At 30.3% G+C, this 20,580-nt stretch overlaps 1 protein-coding gene and 5 non-coding genes across 6 annotated transcripts; 1 reads left to right on the top strand and 5 right to left on the bottom strand.

Moving 5' to 3' along the window:
• The first annotated feature begins 256 nt into the window (after positions 1 to 256).
• LOC124941580 (E3 ubiquitin-protein ligase RMA3-like) lies at positions 257 to 1,164 on the top strand. Its single transcript, XM_047481922.1, has one exon. The coding sequence runs from the start codon at positions 264 to 266 to the stop codon at positions 1,011 to 1,013; it is 750 nt and encodes a 249-aa protein (XP_047337878.1). The 5' UTR covers positions 257 to 263; the 3' UTR covers positions 1,014 to 1,164.
• A 9,893-nt stretch (positions 1,165 to 11,057) lies between these two features.
• LOC124944240 lies at positions 11,058 to 11,145 on the bottom strand. Its single transcript, XR_007099879.1, has one exon. It is a non-coding gene; the product is annotated as a small nucleolar RNA Z221/R21b (small nucleolar RNA).
• Positions 11,146 to 11,190: 45 nt separating this feature from the next.
• Positions 11,191 to 11,340, bottom strand: LOC124944190. The gene has a single exon (XR_007099838.1). It is a non-coding gene; the product is annotated as a small nucleolar RNA snoR2/U65 (small nucleolar RNA).
• Positions 11,341 to 18,981: 7,641 nt separating this feature from the next.
• Positions 18,982 to 19,069, bottom strand: LOC124944243. The gene has a single exon (XR_007099882.1). It is a non-coding gene; the product is annotated as a small nucleolar RNA Z221/R21b (small nucleolar RNA).
• A 140-nt stretch (positions 19,070 to 19,209) lies between these two features.
• Positions 19,210 to 19,297, bottom strand: LOC124944241. The gene has a single exon (XR_007099880.1). It is a non-coding gene; the product is annotated as a small nucleolar RNA Z221/R21b (small nucleolar RNA).
• A 91-nt stretch (positions 19,298 to 19,388) lies between these two features.
• On the bottom strand, positions 19,389 to 19,539 carry LOC124944186. Its single transcript, XR_007099834.1, has one exon. It is a non-coding gene; the product is annotated as a small nucleolar RNA snoR2/U65 (small nucleolar RNA).
• Positions 19,540 to 20,580: the final 1,041 nt, after the last annotated feature.

Raw genomic sequence — 20,580 nt, forward strand, 5'->3', positions numbered from 1 at the left:
CTATAAGTTATTGAAGCATTCAGAAACCCTTGGCTTCAATTTGTTTGTAGGTATTGAAGAATGGGTTATGCTTTTGTTACATGATTAGGGTATTTTTAGTAATAATCTATACTTGTGGGCTAAATATCATTAAGCCAAGCCTAATTGATGAATCAAAATGGGTCTTTCTTAATTTATCAAACTCTATTTATTATGTATACGATAATGTTGGTATTTCCATGGAAGGATTATCCTTTTTTGTGTACTTATGCTGATTGATATTCATGTCTCTTCTCAACATAGGTGGAGAGATGGCATCTGGAAGTAATATTGAAAAAGAACCACTAAGGCAAAAGTGGGAATCAGAAAAAGGGAATGGATTTGATTGCAACATTTGCCTTGACTCAGCAAATGAACCAGTAATCACCCTTTGTGGACATCTATATTGTTGGCCTTGCATTTACAAGTGGCTACATGTCCAAACCTCATCACCTGACCTAATTGAACTGCCCAAATGCCCAGTCTGTAAATCAGACATCTCTGAATCATCGTTAGTCCCATTATATGGGCGTGGCACTTCTTCCCCCAATTTCGACAGAAAAAGATCTCAAGCAGACCAGATCATACCTCGCCGGCCACAGGCAATTGGTACCCACAGCCTAATAACCCCTGCCCCAGTACCAAATCATGAGGCAGATACTTCCAACACTTTTCAATCTCGACATCAGCAGTTACATCATCACCAAGAATACTTACCCCATGCATACAGTCAGTTAGCATCTTCTGATTTTGGGCCACCAGCAATGGCTAGCTTCTTCAGCCCGACAGTTGGGATGTTCAGAGAGATGGTGTTAACTAGAATATTTGGGGGCTTAGATCATGTGAGTATGTTAGCCTACCATCACCCTAATTCTGTTGTTTTGGGCACACCAAGTCCGAGAATGAGGAGACATGAAATGCAGCTAGATAAGTCTCTTAACAGGGTATCCATCTTTCTATTCTGCTGCTTTATCTTGTGTCTTCTCCTGTTTTGAAAGATTCATATTTATCTCATTTGATATAAGGGGTGGATTTAGTTCTATAAATATTTTTTGTGTATAGTACATTGTGTTACATTGTGTATTCATGCATGTGAGGAACATACTTGAAAAACATATCCAATAAAGTTGCCAATGGATTGCTGTTTATGAGTTCTAATGATTTGCTATGTAAGCTGAAAATCAGCAGTATTTAAACCTTCATGGCTAATACTTTAGCTGATTTATGTTGATTTGAATGTACATTATCTTGCATTCTTTATACACTCCTGTCTTTCACTCATGGGAACATAGCAGGTTGGTAACCGACAATAGGAAACGCCTTGACGAGAAATTGATCTTGAGTACACAGAATCAAACTACCATAATTGATCATATGGGTGGTTTTGTATTGTCTCCCTTGAGATCTTCTATATGGGACCCAAATGCAATCCTGGAATCTTATGTTATCTAGCTTGATTGAGGTGAATTATTTAATATGGATTACACAGAATCAAACTATCAAATTGATCATATATGGGTGGTTTCCAATTGTCTTCCTTGAAATCCTCTATATGTTAGCAATTTCAGTCTTGAAATCATATGTTATTTAGATAGTCTCCCTTGAGATCCTCTATATAGGACCCAAATGCAATCTTGAAATCATATGTTATCTAGTTTGATTTATGTGAATTATTTAATGATAACCCATTATGGTACATTTTTTTATAAAAAAATTAATGTCATTTTAGGCTTTAAAAACTTATATAAATATTATTTGGGCTTAGTTTATTAATAAATTTTAACACATAATAATAATAATAATAAATAGTTTTGAATTATTTTCTAATTTTTTTTTTTAACAGAATGCACTAACAAAAGACCATTTTACAACGTACTAAACGAACATTTTCGAAAAGGATTTTCGATATTCTTGCCCAATAACTTATATTTGTCTTGAGTGAGAAAATGAACCAAATAATAGGCGCAACTAGAGTGTTCTCAAAGTCGTCAATTAATTTACTTCTCGAGAAATTATAAAAAAAATTATTTTGCGTATTCTTAGTTCGACGCTTGTTTACCCCTGAAAAAATAATAAAATGCATTGACGCTACATCTCATGTTCATTAATTGATTGTCTTTACTTCAACTTTTGATCATTTAAAATAACATTATTTTATTGTTTTATTTATTTATCATATTATAAATCATAAATCATGTTATTAAAGATAAATTTAAAAATAAACATGTAACTAAAATTATATTATTTTATTTATAAAACATGTGTTTAGGTTATAGTTACGTCATTGTGCAATTTTGCATCAAACAAAAATGAGAAATACAAACCCACTTGATATCAGAAATGCCAATAAACCTGTAATCTTGAATATGTGTTTCGGATAAAAATAAATTCCTAAGAATAATTGTTTATATTATTATTATTATTATTATTATTATTAGAAGGTAAAAAATAATAGTTTATATATCTATTTATACTTTTATAAAATAAACTTATTATATTAAATATTAATGAGTTGATATTTTTTTTTAATAAACATTTAATAATTGGTTAATAATTGGAATGTTTGTTTAATATAAAAAAAAAAAAAAAAAAAAAAAAAAAAAAAAAACTTTAATTTGAAATAAGAATAATACATTGAGGAACATTTAAATTCAAAATCAACTCACTTAATCTATTTAATCATTTAGTTACACATTCTAAATCACAAACTCATTTGTAGTTATTTTATATAAACCATTTTACACATCAACTTTACAAGTTACCAATATAATAAAAATAGATCCAAGAAAAATTATAAATAATAAGATCTTTTGGAAGCACAAATATATTTTAAGAAAAACATTTGGTAAATAAATGTTCTTAAAGGAAATCATTTTGAACTTAAAATTGTCAATATAATATCACCACACACAACTTCATAATGTAAATGTGTGATTTGTGGTCAATCTATGTAAGCAAATGTTGAGAAATTAAGGAATTGATGATTTTATTTACGAATGAAATCTCTAATTAAGATGTGTTTTGTTTATGAAAAATAAAACTATGATTAACTGAAAATTTTGTTCTCAAGTGAAGAAGAGTGAAATGAGATATTTACGTGATTATTACCATTTTTTATCATCATAAAAGAAAATGATTATCATCATATAAGGGTAACGATAGAAGCATAACCTTACATTATTATTGTTATTATATGTACTATTATATAAAAAAAAATGATAAATCAACAATGTCACGTAGACCTTTTGAGAAGTTAAAGAAAATCAAGTGCCGATCCCACGTTTCCGCTAGGCAAATATCCTTTTCATCTTCACAAAATACATGATCAAATAGTTGTTTGTTAACCCCTTCCACTGCGGCAACCAGCCAAAGTCAGAGACAAACCCACAGCCTCGATCTGACTAATCTAATATAATACAAAAAAAATAAGAATAAAATGACTGGGAAAGGAAAGTACGATTGGAGATAAAGTGTCGATCGTTTTTTATAGCTGCATCTCATTCATAGTCAGTTATTGAAGGATCAATTGAATTGTACCCTTTAAAATATAAAGGGCTTCTAACCACTCTTTACACAACCTAACAACAAATCACTAAAGATAAATCAATTTGACATTGATCTTAATTTCTATTGCCATGAGTTTGTCCTTATGTTATCTTATCCTCATGGAATATTAAAAAATATTTTAAAAAATGATCTATAGCAGAAACGAAAATGATTAAAAGAGATACTAGACTGAGATATCAACCGAAGATTCGATTTTATTTACTATCATAACCACATTCGATAATCATAATATGAACCATCGTTGAAATCGGAACAGAATATGCAAAAATATCAAACTAATCAATAATGGAGACAGTTAAGCAAAATGAAATATGAAAATCAATTGTATTGAGAATTAACAAATAAGGCTTGATTACATGACCATAAACCTCCAGCCAACCCTTGTCATTCTCTCCACTCTAAAAACGAAAAAGGCAAACACTCGGACCAATTCTTAATTCTCTCTTTCTCATTGTTAGAATATAAGATAATACCATGTTACAATCTTTTTTTCTGTTCTAACATAAATATTATGTTATATTTTAACACTTATCTTTGTGTAGACCTACCACCCAAAAAAAAAACTCACTTATTATTAAGAAGTTAAGTATTAAAAATTGGGTTAGTTGGCTTCTATCTTCTTTCTTTTTTTCATTTTCTTTTTCACTTAACCTACAAAAATACATTACAAAATTAATTTAATACATAAAATTCATCTTAAATCCATTTTAATTCATTCAATTTATTGGTACGGTTTATTTTATTAAAATAGTCCAAATTTTAATTATAAATATGGTGTAAAATATGAATATCTACAAAATGTCTCTTGTGAAAAAAGTTTAGAAATTACGATCGAGTTTTAATAAATGTATTTTCAAGTTTGATACTATACACACTAAATTTGCAAACAACTTAATTTATAATTTACTTAGACTCATTTAAATTTATTTAGATAAGCATTGAAAGGATGGAAAGATAAAACATTATTATCAAATGATCAATGATACCCTAACTTTGGTGTCTGTTGGGCGCCTTGTCATAAGATTCGGATAATGATAGATGTTCGTTTTCCTTCATCCTGAAATGTGATACAACTGGCTTTAACTTTGGCCAATGTGTGGTTGGTGACACTAGTGTCTCCTCCGGGCTTGAATATCGAAACATTACGAAACGATGTACGAGGTTTGCTTCAATGAAAATGACGTATTAATCTCATGCTACTATTGTCCAAGGACCATTTACGTGAGATAGCCAAAACATTTCCATTATTTTGCAGATCGATGAATGCGGTGTACTGATATCATGTTACTATAGTCCAAAGACTAGCCACATGAGATAATCAAATATTTTGCGTGCGGGTGGACATCTTACATACATTAATTTCATGTTTAAAATAATTCGAAGACCAACTACATGGAATAGCAAAGGGGTTTTGAATGGATTAAAAATTGTACATTATTCTCACGCTATTATAATTTGTAGACTGGATACGCGGATAATTAGAGTGTTGACGCCCTTCTTCAGGTAGACAACTACATCATCTTAATCTCACGATCATTCACTAATGAAAAAGGGACATTTACCAATAGAGTTTATCGAGAGTATTAAGGAACTTTCGGTATTGGTCCCGAGAGGAAGAAATCTTTCGTTATTAAAAATAAATTTCGAGAGTTGTGTAAAACCTTCGGTGATACAAGTTTTTACCTAAAATTTTCAAATAAACCTTCGGTTTTGACTCTTCCAAAAAACAAAAAATAATTCTTAGTGTTGGGAAGAAGGTAATTGCGAAGGTTTTTCAATAAACCTTCGGTTTTGACTTTCCCCAAATTGGTAATTGCAAATAGATTTCAATAACCTTCGGTTTTGACCATTCCCCAAAAATAATAGTATGTGTTAATTGCGAAAGTTTTCCAACAATCTTCGGTTTTAACTCTTTCCAAAAAAAACTGGAAGGGGTAATTGTGAAAGTTTTTAAATAAACCTTCGATTTTCTTGGGAAGGGTCAAAACCGAAAGTTATATAAAAACTTTCGGTAATGATCTTTTTAAATAAAAAAAACCCTACTTCATCTCTTCTTCTCTCCCCCGATTTATTTTCCCCTCTCTCTCCCCGATTCCTCCTTCTGCCCGTGCCGCCTCCCGCCCGCTGCCATCTGAAGACGTTTTTCGTTCTTCCGCCCGCGCCACCGACCGAACCCACCTTCGTCTCGCCTTCAACTACCGCCCCCGCCAATTCTAGGTTAGATTTTGTTTTATTTGGTTAGGTTAGAATCTTCGTTTAGTTATATGGTTAAATTTAGGTTTGTTATTGGTTAATTTTAGGTTTTATTTAGGTTAGTTTATATTATATTTTGTTTGATATATGTTTGGATTAGATTATAATTTGTTTGATATATTTAGGATTAGGTTATGGTGTTTGATTTAAGTTATATTACATTTGGATTAAGGTTGTTTCGTTTGATTTAAGTTTGATTAGTATGATTTATGTTAAATTTGGTTTGATATATATTATATTTGGATTAATGTTAAATTAAGTTTATTAATGTTATATATATTTTGGTTAGATTCATAAATTTATGAATGAAATGCATTCAGGATGAGTAATTGGAAGCGTATTCGGAACACACTAGAGAAATTGCCCCTGTCATTCCAGAACTTGCTAACACAATCAAATTATAATTCAGGGTCTGTAACGGCGAACCCAATGACTACTGTTGATGTTAAATGTGAGGAGGATGCGAGACACATAGCATTGACATTGGAACAAATTCAATTGAGGGATGCGAAAAGAGCTCAATTGATTACTGAAGAACAAGTTAAATTCTTCATGAGGCAGAATCAACCACCCTCTCCTCCACCTAACTACTAAGTAGATTAAAGTTTTCTCCCCCAACTATTAAGTAGATTAAAGTTTTTGAATAATTATTTGTAAACGTTTTCGTTCGACCGATAACATGTTTTTTAGTGTGTTTTAACTTTGGTTTAGAATTATGAATTATAATTATCTTTTGATTTATGAATGTAATTTATGAATGTAGTCCAAAGTGTGTATCTATTAATCTGAATGTACATGTCTAATTAGTCCAAGTCAATTTGGTAGATTCACATTTGTGAAGATTTACCGGTCTTGTGATTGCGTAGTTTGGTTTGGGTTGGGTTGAATCATTTATACTATTAGTAACTTAATACTTAATCTTTCTAACTAATTCATGCATCAGAGGGCATTTCTATGCAAATACATTTTTTATTGTTATTAGCATACAAAGCTCACAAAGGCCTACTGTTGATGTTAAATATGAGGAGGATGTGAGACACATAGCATTGACATTGGAACAAATTTAATTGAGAGATACAGAAAAAGCTCAATTGATTACTGAAATTAAAATGGTGAGCAAATGACACAAAAATTGGAGAATCTTGAACAACAAATTAAATTCTTCATGAGGCAGAATCAACCACCCCCTCCTCCCCCCAACTACTAATTAGATTAAAGTTTCCTCCCCCAACTATTAAGTAGATTAAAGTTTTCTCCCCCAACTATTAGGTAGATTAAAGTTTTTGAATAATTATTTGTAAACGTTTTCGTTCGACAGATAACATGTTTTTTAGTGTGTTTTGACTTGGTTTAGAATTATGAATTATAATTATGTTTTGATTATGAATTTAATTTATGAATGTAATCCAAAGTGTGTATCTATTAATCTGAATGTACATGTCTAATTAGTCCAAGTCAATTTGGTAGATTCACGTCTGTGAAGGTTTACCGGTCTTGTGATTGCGTAGTTTGGTTTGGGTTGAGTCATTTATACTATTAGTAACTTAATACTTAATCTTTCTAACTAATTCATGCATCAGAGGGCATTTCTGTGCAAATACATTTTTGATTGTTATTAGCATACAAAGCTCACAAAGGCCTACTGTTGATGTTAAATGTGAGGAGGATGTGAGACACATAACATTGACATTGGAACAAATTCAATTGAGGGATACAGAAAAAGCTCAATTGATTACTGAAATTAAATGGTGAGCAAATGACACAAAAATTGGAGAATCTTGAACAACAAATTAAATTTTTCATGAGGCAGAATCAACCACCCCCTCCTCCCCCTAACTACTAATTAGATTAAAGTTTTCTCTCCCAACTATTAAGTAGATTAAAGTTTTCTCCCCCAACTATTAGGTAGATTAAAGTTTTTGAATAATTATTTGTAAACGTTTTCGTTCGACCGATAACATGTTTTTTAGTGTGTTTTGACTTGGTTTAGAATTATTAATTATAATTATGTTTTGATTATGAATTTAATTTATGAATGTAGTCCAAAGTGTTTATCTATTAATCTGAATGTACATGTCTAATTAGTCCAAGTCAATTTGGTAGATTCACGTCTGTGAAGGTTTACCGGTCTTGTGATTGCGTAATTTGGTTTGGGTTGAGTCATTTATACTATTAGTAACTTAATACTTAATCTTTCTAACTAATTCATGCATCAGAGGGCATTTCTGTGCAAATACATTTGTGATTGTTATTAGCATACAAAGCTCACAAAGGCCTACTGTTGATGTTAAATGTGAGGAGGATGTGAGACACATAGCATTGACATTGGAACAAATTCAATTGAGGGATGCAGAAAAAGCTCAATTGATTACTGAAATTAAAACGATGAGCAAATGACACAAAAATTGGAGAATCTTGAACAACAAGTTAAATTCTTCATGAGGCAGAATCAACCACCCCCTACTCCCCCCAACTAGGGCTGAAAACGAGTCGAGTCGAGCTCGAGTAGAGGTCTACTAGAGCTCGAGCTCGAAAAAATTTCAACGGCTCGAACTCGAGCTCGAGCTCGATCGAGTATCAAAATTAAAGCTCGAGCTCGAACTCAAAACAAGTACTCAAGCTCGACTCGAACTCGACTCGATTAGCTTGAATTTTACCGAGCTCAAGAGCTCGGCTCGAGCTCGACTCGATTAGTTCGATTTATAGCTCGAGCTCGAGCTCGAACTCGACTCGAAACATACAAAATTAAAACATATCAACTAAATAGTTTCACACTTTCAATATATCAAAAGATCACAACAAAATAAATAAACATATAGAATTATTCATTTCACCTAAAACATAAACATTCCATCAAAATCAAATAGAACACACAACATTACACATTAAAACATTCAACTTAAAACATAACCATTCTAACTAAAAATATCTAAAATCCAAAGTCCAAACATACAATATATTAAATTAGTCCAACATAAAACAATTAAAGTATATTGGACTTTGGAGGAGAACTGGAGAAGAATGAAGAAGAGGGAGGGTGCCCGTTAGGGATTTAGCCATTTAAGGTATAAATTTATATTTTATATTTTAATACTCATATTTTATATTTAATTAAAGTATTACAATTTTTTATATTATAAAAAGTAAATATAAAATATAAAATATAAAATATAAAATATAAAATATAAAATATAAAATATAAAATATAAAATATAAAATATAAAATATAAAATATAAAATATAAAATATAAAATATAAAATATAAAATATAAAATATAAAATATAAAATATAAAATATAAAATATAAAATATAAAATATAAAATATAAAATATAAAATATAAAATATAAAATATAAAATATAAAATATAAAATAAAAAATATAAAATATAAATTAAAAAATATATATAAAATATAAATTATAAATTAAATATAAAATATATTAATATAAATTATATATATTCGAGTAGCTCGTCGAGTACTCGAGCCGAGTATATAACTACTCGAACTCGACTCGATTATATAACGAGTCGAGCTCGAGCATGCTCAAGCTCGAGTTTGACCGAGCTCGAGTCGAGCTTTGACCGAGCTACTCGCGAGCAGCTCACGAGCAGCTCGTCTCATTTTCAGCCCTACTCCCAACTACTAATTGGATTAAAGTTTTCTCCCCCAACTATTAGGTAGATTAAAGTTTTTGAATAATTATTTGTAAACGTTTTCGTTCGACCGATAACATGTTTTTTTAGTGTGTTTTGACTTGGTTTAGAATTATGAATTATAATTATGTTTTGATTATGAATTTAATTTATGAATGTAGTCTAAAGTGTGTATCTATTAATCTGAATGTACATGTCTAATTAGTCCAAGTCAATTTGGTAGATTCACGTCTGTGAAGTTTTACCGGTCTTGTGATTGCGTAGTTTGGTTTGGGTTGAGTCATTTATACTATTAGTAACTTAATACTTAATCTTTCTAACTAATTCATGCATCAGTGGGGGCATTTCTGTGCAAATACATTTTTGATTGTTATTAGCGTACAAAGCTCACAAAGGCCTGCTGCTGATGTTAAATGTGAAGAGCATGCAAGACACATAGCATTGACATTGGAACAAATTCAATTGAGGGTTACGGAAAGAGTTCAATTGATTACTGAAATTAAAACGATGAGCAAATGACACAAAAATTAGAAAATATTGAACAACAAGTTAAATTCTTCATAAGGCAGAATCAACCACCCCTCCTCCCCAAGTACAAGTAGATTTAAGTTTCCTCCCCCAACTATTAAATAGATTAAAGTTTCCTCCCCCCAACTACTAAGTAGATTAAAGTTTTTGAATAATTATTTGTAAACATTTTCGTTCGACCGATAACATGTTTTTTAGTGTGTTTTGACTTGGTTTAGAATTATGAATTATAATTATCTTTCGATTTATAAATGTAGTACAAAGTGTGTACCTAATCTGAAAGTACATGTATAATTAGTATGAATGTAGTCCAAAGTGTGCACCTATTAATCTGAAAGTACATGTCTAATTACCGGTCTTGTGATTGTGTAGTTTGGTTTGGGTTGAGTCATTTATACTATTAGTAACTTAACACTTAATCTTTCTAACTAATTCATGCATCAGTGGGGTATTTCTGTGCAAATACATTTTTGATTGTTATTAGATACAAAGCTCACAAAGGCCTACGTACAAATAAATAAGCTTAGACCAAATTAAAACCCAACTACAAATAAATAAAAATATTAAGAAGCTCAATCCACATTTACATGTTAGATAGTCTGATTTCTCTTCACAAATAAAGTTAGATTTTTTTTAAGTAATTATTCATTTTCTTGAAACTATTACATCAAGATTTTAGGTTTGCTACCTTGAAGCCTGACGAAAACACTGCCCATGTATTATTTCTGACCATGGTTTGTGTTGCAATTTTCATTAAAATGGGTGGTAAAAATGAAGTCAACTTAATAATAAAAACATAGAGAATTAAAGTGAAAAAACAATCATTTTGAATAATCAAAAACAATTTAATTTAGAACCATCAGAAACCAAAGTTTATCCGCAGCAGCCAATTAATGACTATACAGTCCGCATCATGGTACAGTCTGAAGAACAGACAGCATCATTTGATTCCAACTTCTAAATACCAAACATATTTTCAAAAACAAAACATTGAATTCAAAACAAATCATAATAAAGAAAGAACTTTGGTTGAAAAGGGGCTCAGAAACAATATGGGTAGAGTGTATTATCAGCATACTCACAAGAGTCAGAGTGGTGCATGACAAACATTTCTCATCACTGCCCAAAACAAGATTATTAAATCCTAAACCTCGGATAGTAGATCTGAAGAAATGTAATCGCACAAAACGGCTCCGTGGACGAACCAAGAACAATCGATCCACAGATTCCTATCAAGATACGAAACATGAAATTGATATTGGTCCAATATGACATCATCGGTCAATGCTCAATCAGCTACCGTAGACGTGGCATCGGACCTTCAAAAACTAAACAATCTACAGCAGAGACGGCAATATGAATCGATACAGATCGGCGATTCAAAGGACATGAGGAATAGCGAATCGGAATTCAGTCATCAATTATATAAAACAAAAGAACACTTTGAAGACGGGATGAGGTTGAAGATTAAAGAGGCGAGGGTTATTTATATATACAAATGAATTAGCCGCTGAAAGAAACCCTAATTTGATTAAGAAGATATTAAGGCAGAGGTTTCAATTTAATCCAGCAAAATTCAATTTTTTAAATCAACAATTTTATTATCAAATAAATCCTTTAAATTATTTTTTAAATACTAAAATACTTTTTTAATTTTAAATTTAATTTTTATACTATATATTTTAATATTAAATTATTATTTAAAATAAATATTTTCATTTAAATTATTTTTTACTCGTCCTAATTTGTCTTATATTTTACTATATTTATTATTTAAACAAATTATAATTTATTTATTTAGTATTTTTTTAATTATTATATTTGCTAAATAAATTAAAAATAAAACAAAGTCTTCCAAAAAAAAAGTCATAAAGAAATTATTTTAATTATTAAAAATTGTTCATTATTATTTTAAGTATTTAAATAATTTTATTTATTATATTTAATGAAATTTTGTTTTTATTTAAACATTAATTTTTTTTTTTATCAGAACAAGTTATAAAAAAATTATAAAAAGTTTTCATTCATTAATATAATCATAAATTTTTGTGATAATTTTATCTATCATTATTTTTTAGATAAAATTATGTAATTTTATATTGGTATAAACTAAAAATCTAAAAACACAATTTATAAAAATAAAATAATTATTTTAATTTATTTTCAAATAAATAAAATCAAAATAATTAACAAGTCCACAAACATAATTAATTAATTAAATTAGTTAATGTGGTAATTAAAACCTGGATAACTGTAAAATCAAGAAAACAAAATTATTTAAGATAAATATTTACTCAATTTATCTTAAATAATTTTAAAAAATTTAAAGGATTAAAAATAAATAATTTAGGATTAAATATAATACCCATTTCATTTCCAAAAATTATTTATTTAACTCAAAAAAAATTAATTGAAAAAATATTTGTTACATTTATTTTAACATTTTATGTATTTAAAATATTAAAATTAAAGGCAAAAGAGTGAAAAAAATTAATTTAAAATAAACCCTTAAAGTTTTAAATTAAAAAAATAAATTCGTAATCGGGTGTAGCCAAAATTATGTGAAAATGCTATAGTAGAAATCGCGTCCATCGAATAGGCACTAGATTTTTATCCAACGCCTTAGACGCGCCCGCTGCAACGGATGGAACGCGCACTCGCGTCACACCCTATCAATTAACACTCCGTGAGCTGAATAGCAAAGGAACGCCCAACGTTGGACGGAACATGTACGTAACGCTCTGTGTCCGTGTTTATACCCAAAACGATGTTGTTTTAAACCCTGATTGTCTTCTTCTTCGTGATCGCTATAGGATAAGAACGTGTTTCATCCTTGATTTCTCAAAGATGGAACTTTGCCTACAGACTACAGTCAACAATTTCGCTGATTCAAATGCTGAAATGATCACCCTACTTCAGTGATCATTTCCCCTACATCAATTGACATCAATTATGGATATTCCGGCAAGTTGGGTGAAGAACAACCAAAATACCATAAATGAATTTTGGCTAATTAAGTCCACTTGAAGCCCTCAACCGACTTTGGGAGGCTATAAATAGCCACCATCAACAATTCCAAAGCCAAGAGATAAGTCTCTAGCTTCCAATCGAAATTTTCAGAAAATTTGCCATTAAATTTTCAAGTTTTTGGATTTTTCGAAATCTTTGCATAAGGCCTTAAAATTTGAATCTGAACACTCTAAAGTTCCATAAGGTCTAAGGATTGTTCTCCAATCCTTGGTAAGGTTCCGAACATCCTTTAATTCATACTTTCAGTTTGAATTTGAAATTTTTATATTTTAGTTTTCATAAGTTTGTATGTTACCTAGTTGTTGAATATTTTGATTGGAAATTCATCCTAAGATTATTTATGAGCTTTCTGTGAAAGTCAAGATCGATCAATCGATCTAAAAAAACCCAAATTTGAATTTGGAAAATTGAAAAATTGAAAAATCGAGTTTTTTGTTCTTTAATAATCCTTAAGAATAACAACCCAAAAATCTTTCCAAAATGTTTCTAAAAATGTTGAACACTATTTGGATAATGTTTGATCCATCCCAATAATGTTTGAATAAAATCAAACTTTTCAAAATAATTGAAAATTTTGAGTTCTTGAATTGATCCAAATGAATAATTAGTGTTCATGTTTTGGTATCAGTTAAGTATATGAAGTGTAAAGAAGTTATTAGCAAGCTCATTACATTTCAATACAGCTTTAAAACCGAAAACCAGATTTTTTTGCTACAAACTGTTTTGAACAAATTGATCATCACCTAGGTCGATTGATATATTAGGATGATGTTCTAAATGTTTTGCGAGCTTTGTGAAGTTATCCATGACCTGGATCCATGAATCCAAGCCACCGTCAAAATTGCAAAACATGCAATTTTGATGTTATTGAGGACCAACAAGTCCGACCTAGGACCGAGAATCATCAGTCAGGACTGGGAGGTATGACCGAAAAATTCGAACCAGGACCGAAGGGTCCGACCGAAAATTTCAACTAGGACCGAGAAGTTCGACCGATTTCTTCAACTTTGACTAAGAGGTCCGACTGGTGTTCTTCACCTAGGACCGAGAGATTCAACCGAAGATTTTTAAATCCGACCGAGAAGTTAGACCTAAGATCGAGGAGTCTCACACCCGACCATGAACTCCCGAACCCAAACCGATGACTTTCACTTGGGACTGAGAATTCTCGAACCCGACCGAGAATTATAGCCAAGGACTGAGTGTCCTTAACACCCCGACCGAGGTTATTTAGCCAGGACCGATAGGTCCAACCGAGGGGCTTAAGCCCCGATCGATAAAAACAAACTCAGGACCTAGGACACTGGACCTAAGGCCTGTTTGGTTATCATTTTCAAAATCCAAAAATATTTTTATAATTTTTGAACCCCAAACCATTTAGAATCTTTATGAGCGGATTTCGAATTTCTTTGATTTAAGGAAGATGTGTTGATTGGTTGTCTTCGGAATGACATTATGGGATGTATTTATACTATTTTAAGGTCGAATAAAGCTCCTAGTGGCTTGAATCAGCCAAAAATCATTAATGGCTTTTGGTTGTTCTTGACAAATCGTCGTCGGAATAGCCCTTGACTGTCTACTCTTGTAGAGGAAATAATCATCATCTTAGGGTGATTATTTCAAGCTTTAAATGAGTTGATTTGGTGGACCAACGAGGGAGTTCCAAAAATCCAAAATCAACATGATTGTTCAAGTTTATCTAGACGGCGGTCGCGATGAAGACGAAGACTGGAGAAAAAACGATGTCATTTGATGGAATTTGGCGTTCCGTTGGAGTTCCTTTAGCGTTTTGTTGATGTTTCATTAGGAATAGGCATTCTGTTAGCGCTCCGACTAACGAGCGTCTCTTGATCTATTGCGATCTGGTCGCGATTCTACTCGACTACAACCGACTGTGTGGAAGCGTCGGGGAGTTGGATGACAATCCAATACGGATATGATGGATGCAATTCCTGATGCAGCGAATCCTCCGGATTTCGGCTGGACTGGATTATTGATTTTTTTATTAAAACCTTAAAAGTTTGTTTGAAATTAATTTATTAAAACATTAAAAGTTTGTTTGAAATTAATTTTTCTTTTATTCTTTTGATTCTAATTTTAATCTTTTTAAATACACAAAATATTAAAATAAATATAGTAATATTTTATCAATTTTTTTAATATTTTTAAAGTTTAAATAAAGAATTCTTTTTAGATAAAATAGATACAACAATTCATCAAAATTATTCATTTTTGTCTTTTAATTTTTTTTAAATTATTTTAAGAAAAAATAAGTACAACATTTATCCCAAATATTTTTTTTTTAACCTTTAATTAATTTGATTAATTAATACGATAATTAATCATAATTAATTGTTTTAAATTAGTTTTTGGTCACGTGGTTAATTATTTAATTTTATTTATTTAAAAATAAATCAAAATAATTATTTTAATATTATAAATTGGTTTATTAATTTTTAGTGCTTAAAATATATAACTATTTTTTATTTTGTTTTCGTTAAGTTTTGATTAGTTTTGATGTAATTAATAAATAAAATGTTTTTGGAGTATAAGACAAAGTCTATAGCTTTTCAACTTAGTCATTTCTTTTATTAAAACATTTGTTTAAATTAAAAAGTTAGTTAGTTTTCTTCTTTTGGAAAATTAGTTAACATTTCTTTAAAAAAAAATTAGTTAGATTAGTAAAAGTTAATTAGTTATATTCATTATTTTATCCTATTTTGTAGGTAAATAAAGGGAATAACCAAAAATTGTGAAGATGGTGAGGCTTCATGGGTAAATATTTATCAAAAACAAGTTCATGTCCATAAAAATTCTCCAAGAATGGGCCAAGTTCCACAAAGAAGGGTCAAGAACTTAAAAGAATAAACAGATCCATCAAGGGAAATGCCTAATTTTGAAATCAAGAGAGTCCAAGCCCATGTCAAGCTCAAGATCAAGGTGAAGATCGAGTCAAAGTCAAGTAGGCATAAGCCCAACCGAGGGAGGCCCAACCCGTGACCCGACCCAACATCCGACCTAAGAGCCATCCATGAAGAAGCATGTGGAACCTCCTAGAATCTTCTAATCATGTCATGACGAGTGACGAGAAGATAGGAATAACTTGGATATTGAAATTCAAATAAAAAGTTCATGAGGTGTAAACTAAGTGCATCAAGTCATGACATTAAGACCACAAATAATTTTAATTTTATTGCATGAAAATTGACATATCATTTCATTTAATGATATATCAAGAGGAGAAGGTGTCCACCTCATGATCATTACATCAAAAAGAGTACAGGGATTTTGAAAATTATACAAATGATCTGCACTTTTATTCATCAGCCCAATTTCTCAAATATAAATCTCGTTTTCCTTTAAAATTGGCTTGGACTTGCATCCAAGGTAATCGAACTATGATGAGTACTTAACGTGTCAAAACTTGAGCGATAAAATTTGAAAACAAATCCTTCCAACTATTTTAAAAAGAATTTTATCCATTGAGGGAATATTTGTTTGACCAAGTGAATTCAACCCTTTAAACTTAATTTTTAAAAAAAATAAACTTGTTCATAAATCAATAAAATGACATTCATTCTTCCTCCACCATATCTAATATTATTCAAAGAAAAATGATTGGAAGAGAAAATTTAAAAGAGGAAATTTGAAAAAAAAATTACGTGGCGTAATTTGATTTGCTAAAAAATTAATAATTTTTTCTCTCTTCTCTCTCCTCACCTTTTACGTGGTGAGAAAATTTTTCCAACCACACGTGATGACACGTCATTCTTTCCTTCATTTTTTTCCCTATCATTCCTCTTATTGAAATCGGTGAAACTACCACCTTCATTAAAATCCCTCATAATGATCCACGGGTCGTTATAACTCTTATATTTTTCAATTATAAAGTCTCATGGTATAAGGGGAGACTTAAATCAAAAATAAAAAGAAATTTATGCAATTTTCATTATTTATAATAAAACCATCACATTAGAATTGAGATGATATCTTAAAAACAAAAAAACTCTTTGATTTGAACACATACACCTTCTATGAGTGGAATACATATGATATTATTAAAACTTTCCTAATGAAATCACCACTCTGTCTTGTTTCATTAAGAGAAACAATATTATATTTGTGTTTACAAACTAGATTCATTATAATTATAATTGGAATTGTCCTGAAGGTTCTCAGCCCTTGACAATTCCAAACTAATGTCTTCATTTATAGACTTGGAGTTGTTTGAGAACAACCACCAAAATAATTTTAAAATCCTCATTTTAAATCTCCTCAATTCTATTTTCACTTGTCAAGCCACAATGTCATTTTTCTCCTCCCCAATCATAATTTTTTTTCCTTGAGCCTTCCTTGTGTATTTCTTGACTCTTCTCCAAGGCTCTAATAGAGAAATTCAAATCATTTTTAATTGACAATTATCTTCAAGTTTTTTAATTGTTCATCTCCTATTTGTCCAGATTTACTCAATTTTAAGTCAAAATGTGTTACTAAAACTTTTAAAAAAGATTTTTTTGAGTATATTCTCCTTGATTTGTGAAACATTCGTGCAAGGTTATACTCATATAGATGCCCCTATGTTAAAATTTTCCTACCTATTATTCTTTACCTCAATCGATCTCTCCACACCTGTTTGCCCTTACTTAAGTCTCTTTCCTTCTCAATTATCTTCTATACATTTAAGTTTTTTTACCCTTGCTATACTGCACTCTATTCGTTAACTCTATATATTTTACTCATCAATCACCATTATTGGAAGTTCAACTCCATATCGAAGATCAACTCACTCACTTGAGCATATTCAGGGGTAGACAATTTCTTCCTTGTCCTCAACAAAGGACCAAAAGGTAGCTCTCATCAACTCCATGTCTATTTGCCCATTTCCTTACCAAAAACATGTTTCCTTCACCATTCATGGTTGCCAGATTTCCTTGAGGGTTTTTTAGTGTGCTTCTACCTGAGCATGGGCCCTTACATGAAGGATAAACTCTCTCGCAAATCTATCTATCCGTTTGCATATAAAAAAAGAAATATGTTGTGTTCTCTAATCTTGTAGCTTTCATGATTTTGCATCATTTTCAACAAAATTCACTTAGCTGATATTATTTTCCTCAAGACCATAAATTATTTATCTTCACCACTTAGTCATCTTAGACATTTTTGGATCAATTAGAATAATCTAACTTAGGCCATCCACAAAAGGCAAAAAAAATTCTCACTTATTCAGAAAGAACAAATCTTCATTACGAGAACAGGATTTAGATGTAGTCTAGTTGGACTAAACGCCAAAGTCAAACTCAAGTGTAAAAAAATAAAAATATTAAGAAGCTCAATACATATTTACAACCCATATTTTGGGGGATGATTCAATATTTCTGATGTTTCTCTTCTCATGCTAATGATCTTCATGTTAGTTGGCTTGATCACTCTTAACATTGTACAAGCTAGCTAGTTTGATTTCTCTTAACAAATCAAGCTAATTTTTATTCAAGTAATTATTCATTTTCTTAGTTTTTTATTTATTACATCAAGATATCAAGTTTTCTATTATGCAAACGCACATCAATTGCAACCTGAAGCCTAACAAGAACATTGCCCATGTATTATTTCTGACAATGGTTTGTGTTACAATTTTCATTAAAATGGGTGGTAAAAATAAAGTCATCTTAATAATATTATCAAAGTAAAACATAAAGAATTATAGTGAAAAAACAATCATCTTGAATAATCAATAACAATTTAAGTTAGAACCATCAGAAACCAAAGTTTATCCGCAGCAGCCAATTAATGACTATACAGTCCGCATCATGGTACAGTCTGAAGAACAGACAGCATCATTTGGTTCCAACTTCTAAATACCAAACATGTTTTCAAATACAAAACATTGAATTCAACACAAATCATAATAAAGAAAGAAGTTTGGTTGAAAGAGGGCTCAGAAATAATATGGGTAGAGTGTATTATCAGCATACTAACAAGAGTAAGAGTGGTGCATGACAAACATTTCTCATCACTGCCCAAAACAAAAGTAATTAATCGTAAGCCTCATATAGTAGACCACATCATTTGGTTCCAATTTCAAAATACCAAACATATTTTCAAATATAAAACATTGAATTCAAAACAAATCTAAAGAAAGAATGAACTTTGGTTGAAAAAGGGCTCAGAAACAATATGGGTAGAGTGTATTATCAGCATACTCACAAGAGTCAGAGTGGTGCATGACAAACATTTCTCATCACTGCCCAAAACAAGATTAATAAATTGTAAACCTCGGATAGTAGATCTGACATCAAAGTTAACACATTGGCAATCTAGTATTTTTCACAACTAAGAAGAAATGTAATCGCATAAAACGGCTCCGTGGACGAACCAAGAACAATCGATCCACAGATTCCTATCAAGATGCGAAACATGAAATTGATGTTGGTCCAATCATAGCATCTCCGGTCAATGCTCTATTAGCTACCGTAGACGTGGCATCGGACCTTCAAAAACTAAACAATCTACGGAGGAGACGGCAATACGAATTGATACAGATCGGCGATCCAAAAGACATGAGGAATAGCGAATCGGAATTCACTTATGAATTATATAAAACAAAATTACAGTTAGAACACTTGTATCCCTATTGAGCAGCAGTGAAGACGGGATGAGGTTGAAGATTAAAGAGGCGAGGGTTATTTATATATACAAATGAATTAGCCGCTGAATGAAACCCTACTTTGATATAAGGCAGAGGTTTTAATTTAATCCAGCAAAATTCAATTTTTAAATCAACAATTTTATTATCAAATAAATCCTTTAAACTATTTTTTTTAAATACTAAAATACTTTTTTAATTTTAAATTTAACTTTTATACTATATATTTTAATTTTAAATTATTATTTAAAAAAATTCTTTTCATTCAAATTATATTTTACTAATCCTAATTTGTCTTATATTTTACTATATTTATTATTTAAATAAATTATAATTTATTTTTTTAGTATATTTTTTTAGTTATTATATTTGCTAAATAAATTAAAAATTAAACAAAGTCTTACAAACAAACAAAATTCATAAAGAAATAATTTTAATTATTAAAAATTGTTCATTATTATTTATTTTAAATAATTTTAGAAAAATTAAGGGATTAAAAATAAATAATTTAGGATTAAATATAATACTCATTTTATTTTCAAAAATTATTTATTTAACCCAAAAATATACCAAAAAAAAATTTAATTAAAAAAATATTTGTCACATTTATTTTAACATTTTTTGTATTTAAAATATTAAAATTAAAGGTAAAAAAATGGTGAAAAAAAAATCAATTTCAAATAAATCCTTAAAGTTTTAAATTAAAAAAATAAATTCGTAATCGTTAGTAGCCAAAATTATGTGAAAATGTTATAGTTGAAACCGCGTCCATCGAATAGGCACTAGATTTTTATCCAACACCTTAGACGCGCTCGCTGCAACGGATGGAACGCGCACTCGCGCCACACCCTATCAGTTAACGCTCCGTTAGCCGAATCACAAAGGAA

This window comes from Impatiens glandulifera, chromosome 6 (genome assembly GCF_907164915.1).
Source record: "Impatiens glandulifera chromosome 6, dImpGla2.1, whole genome shotgun sequence".
Taxonomy (NCBI): Eukaryota; Viridiplantae; Streptophyta; class Magnoliopsida; order Ericales; family Balsaminaceae; genus Impatiens; species Impatiens glandulifera.

Bases quoted from the DNA above. Each gene is read 5' to 3' on its own strand.
- LOC124941580 (XM_047481922.1), top strand. From the start codon at position 264: ATGTCTCTTCTCAACATAGGTGGAGAGATGGCATCTGGAAGTAATATT.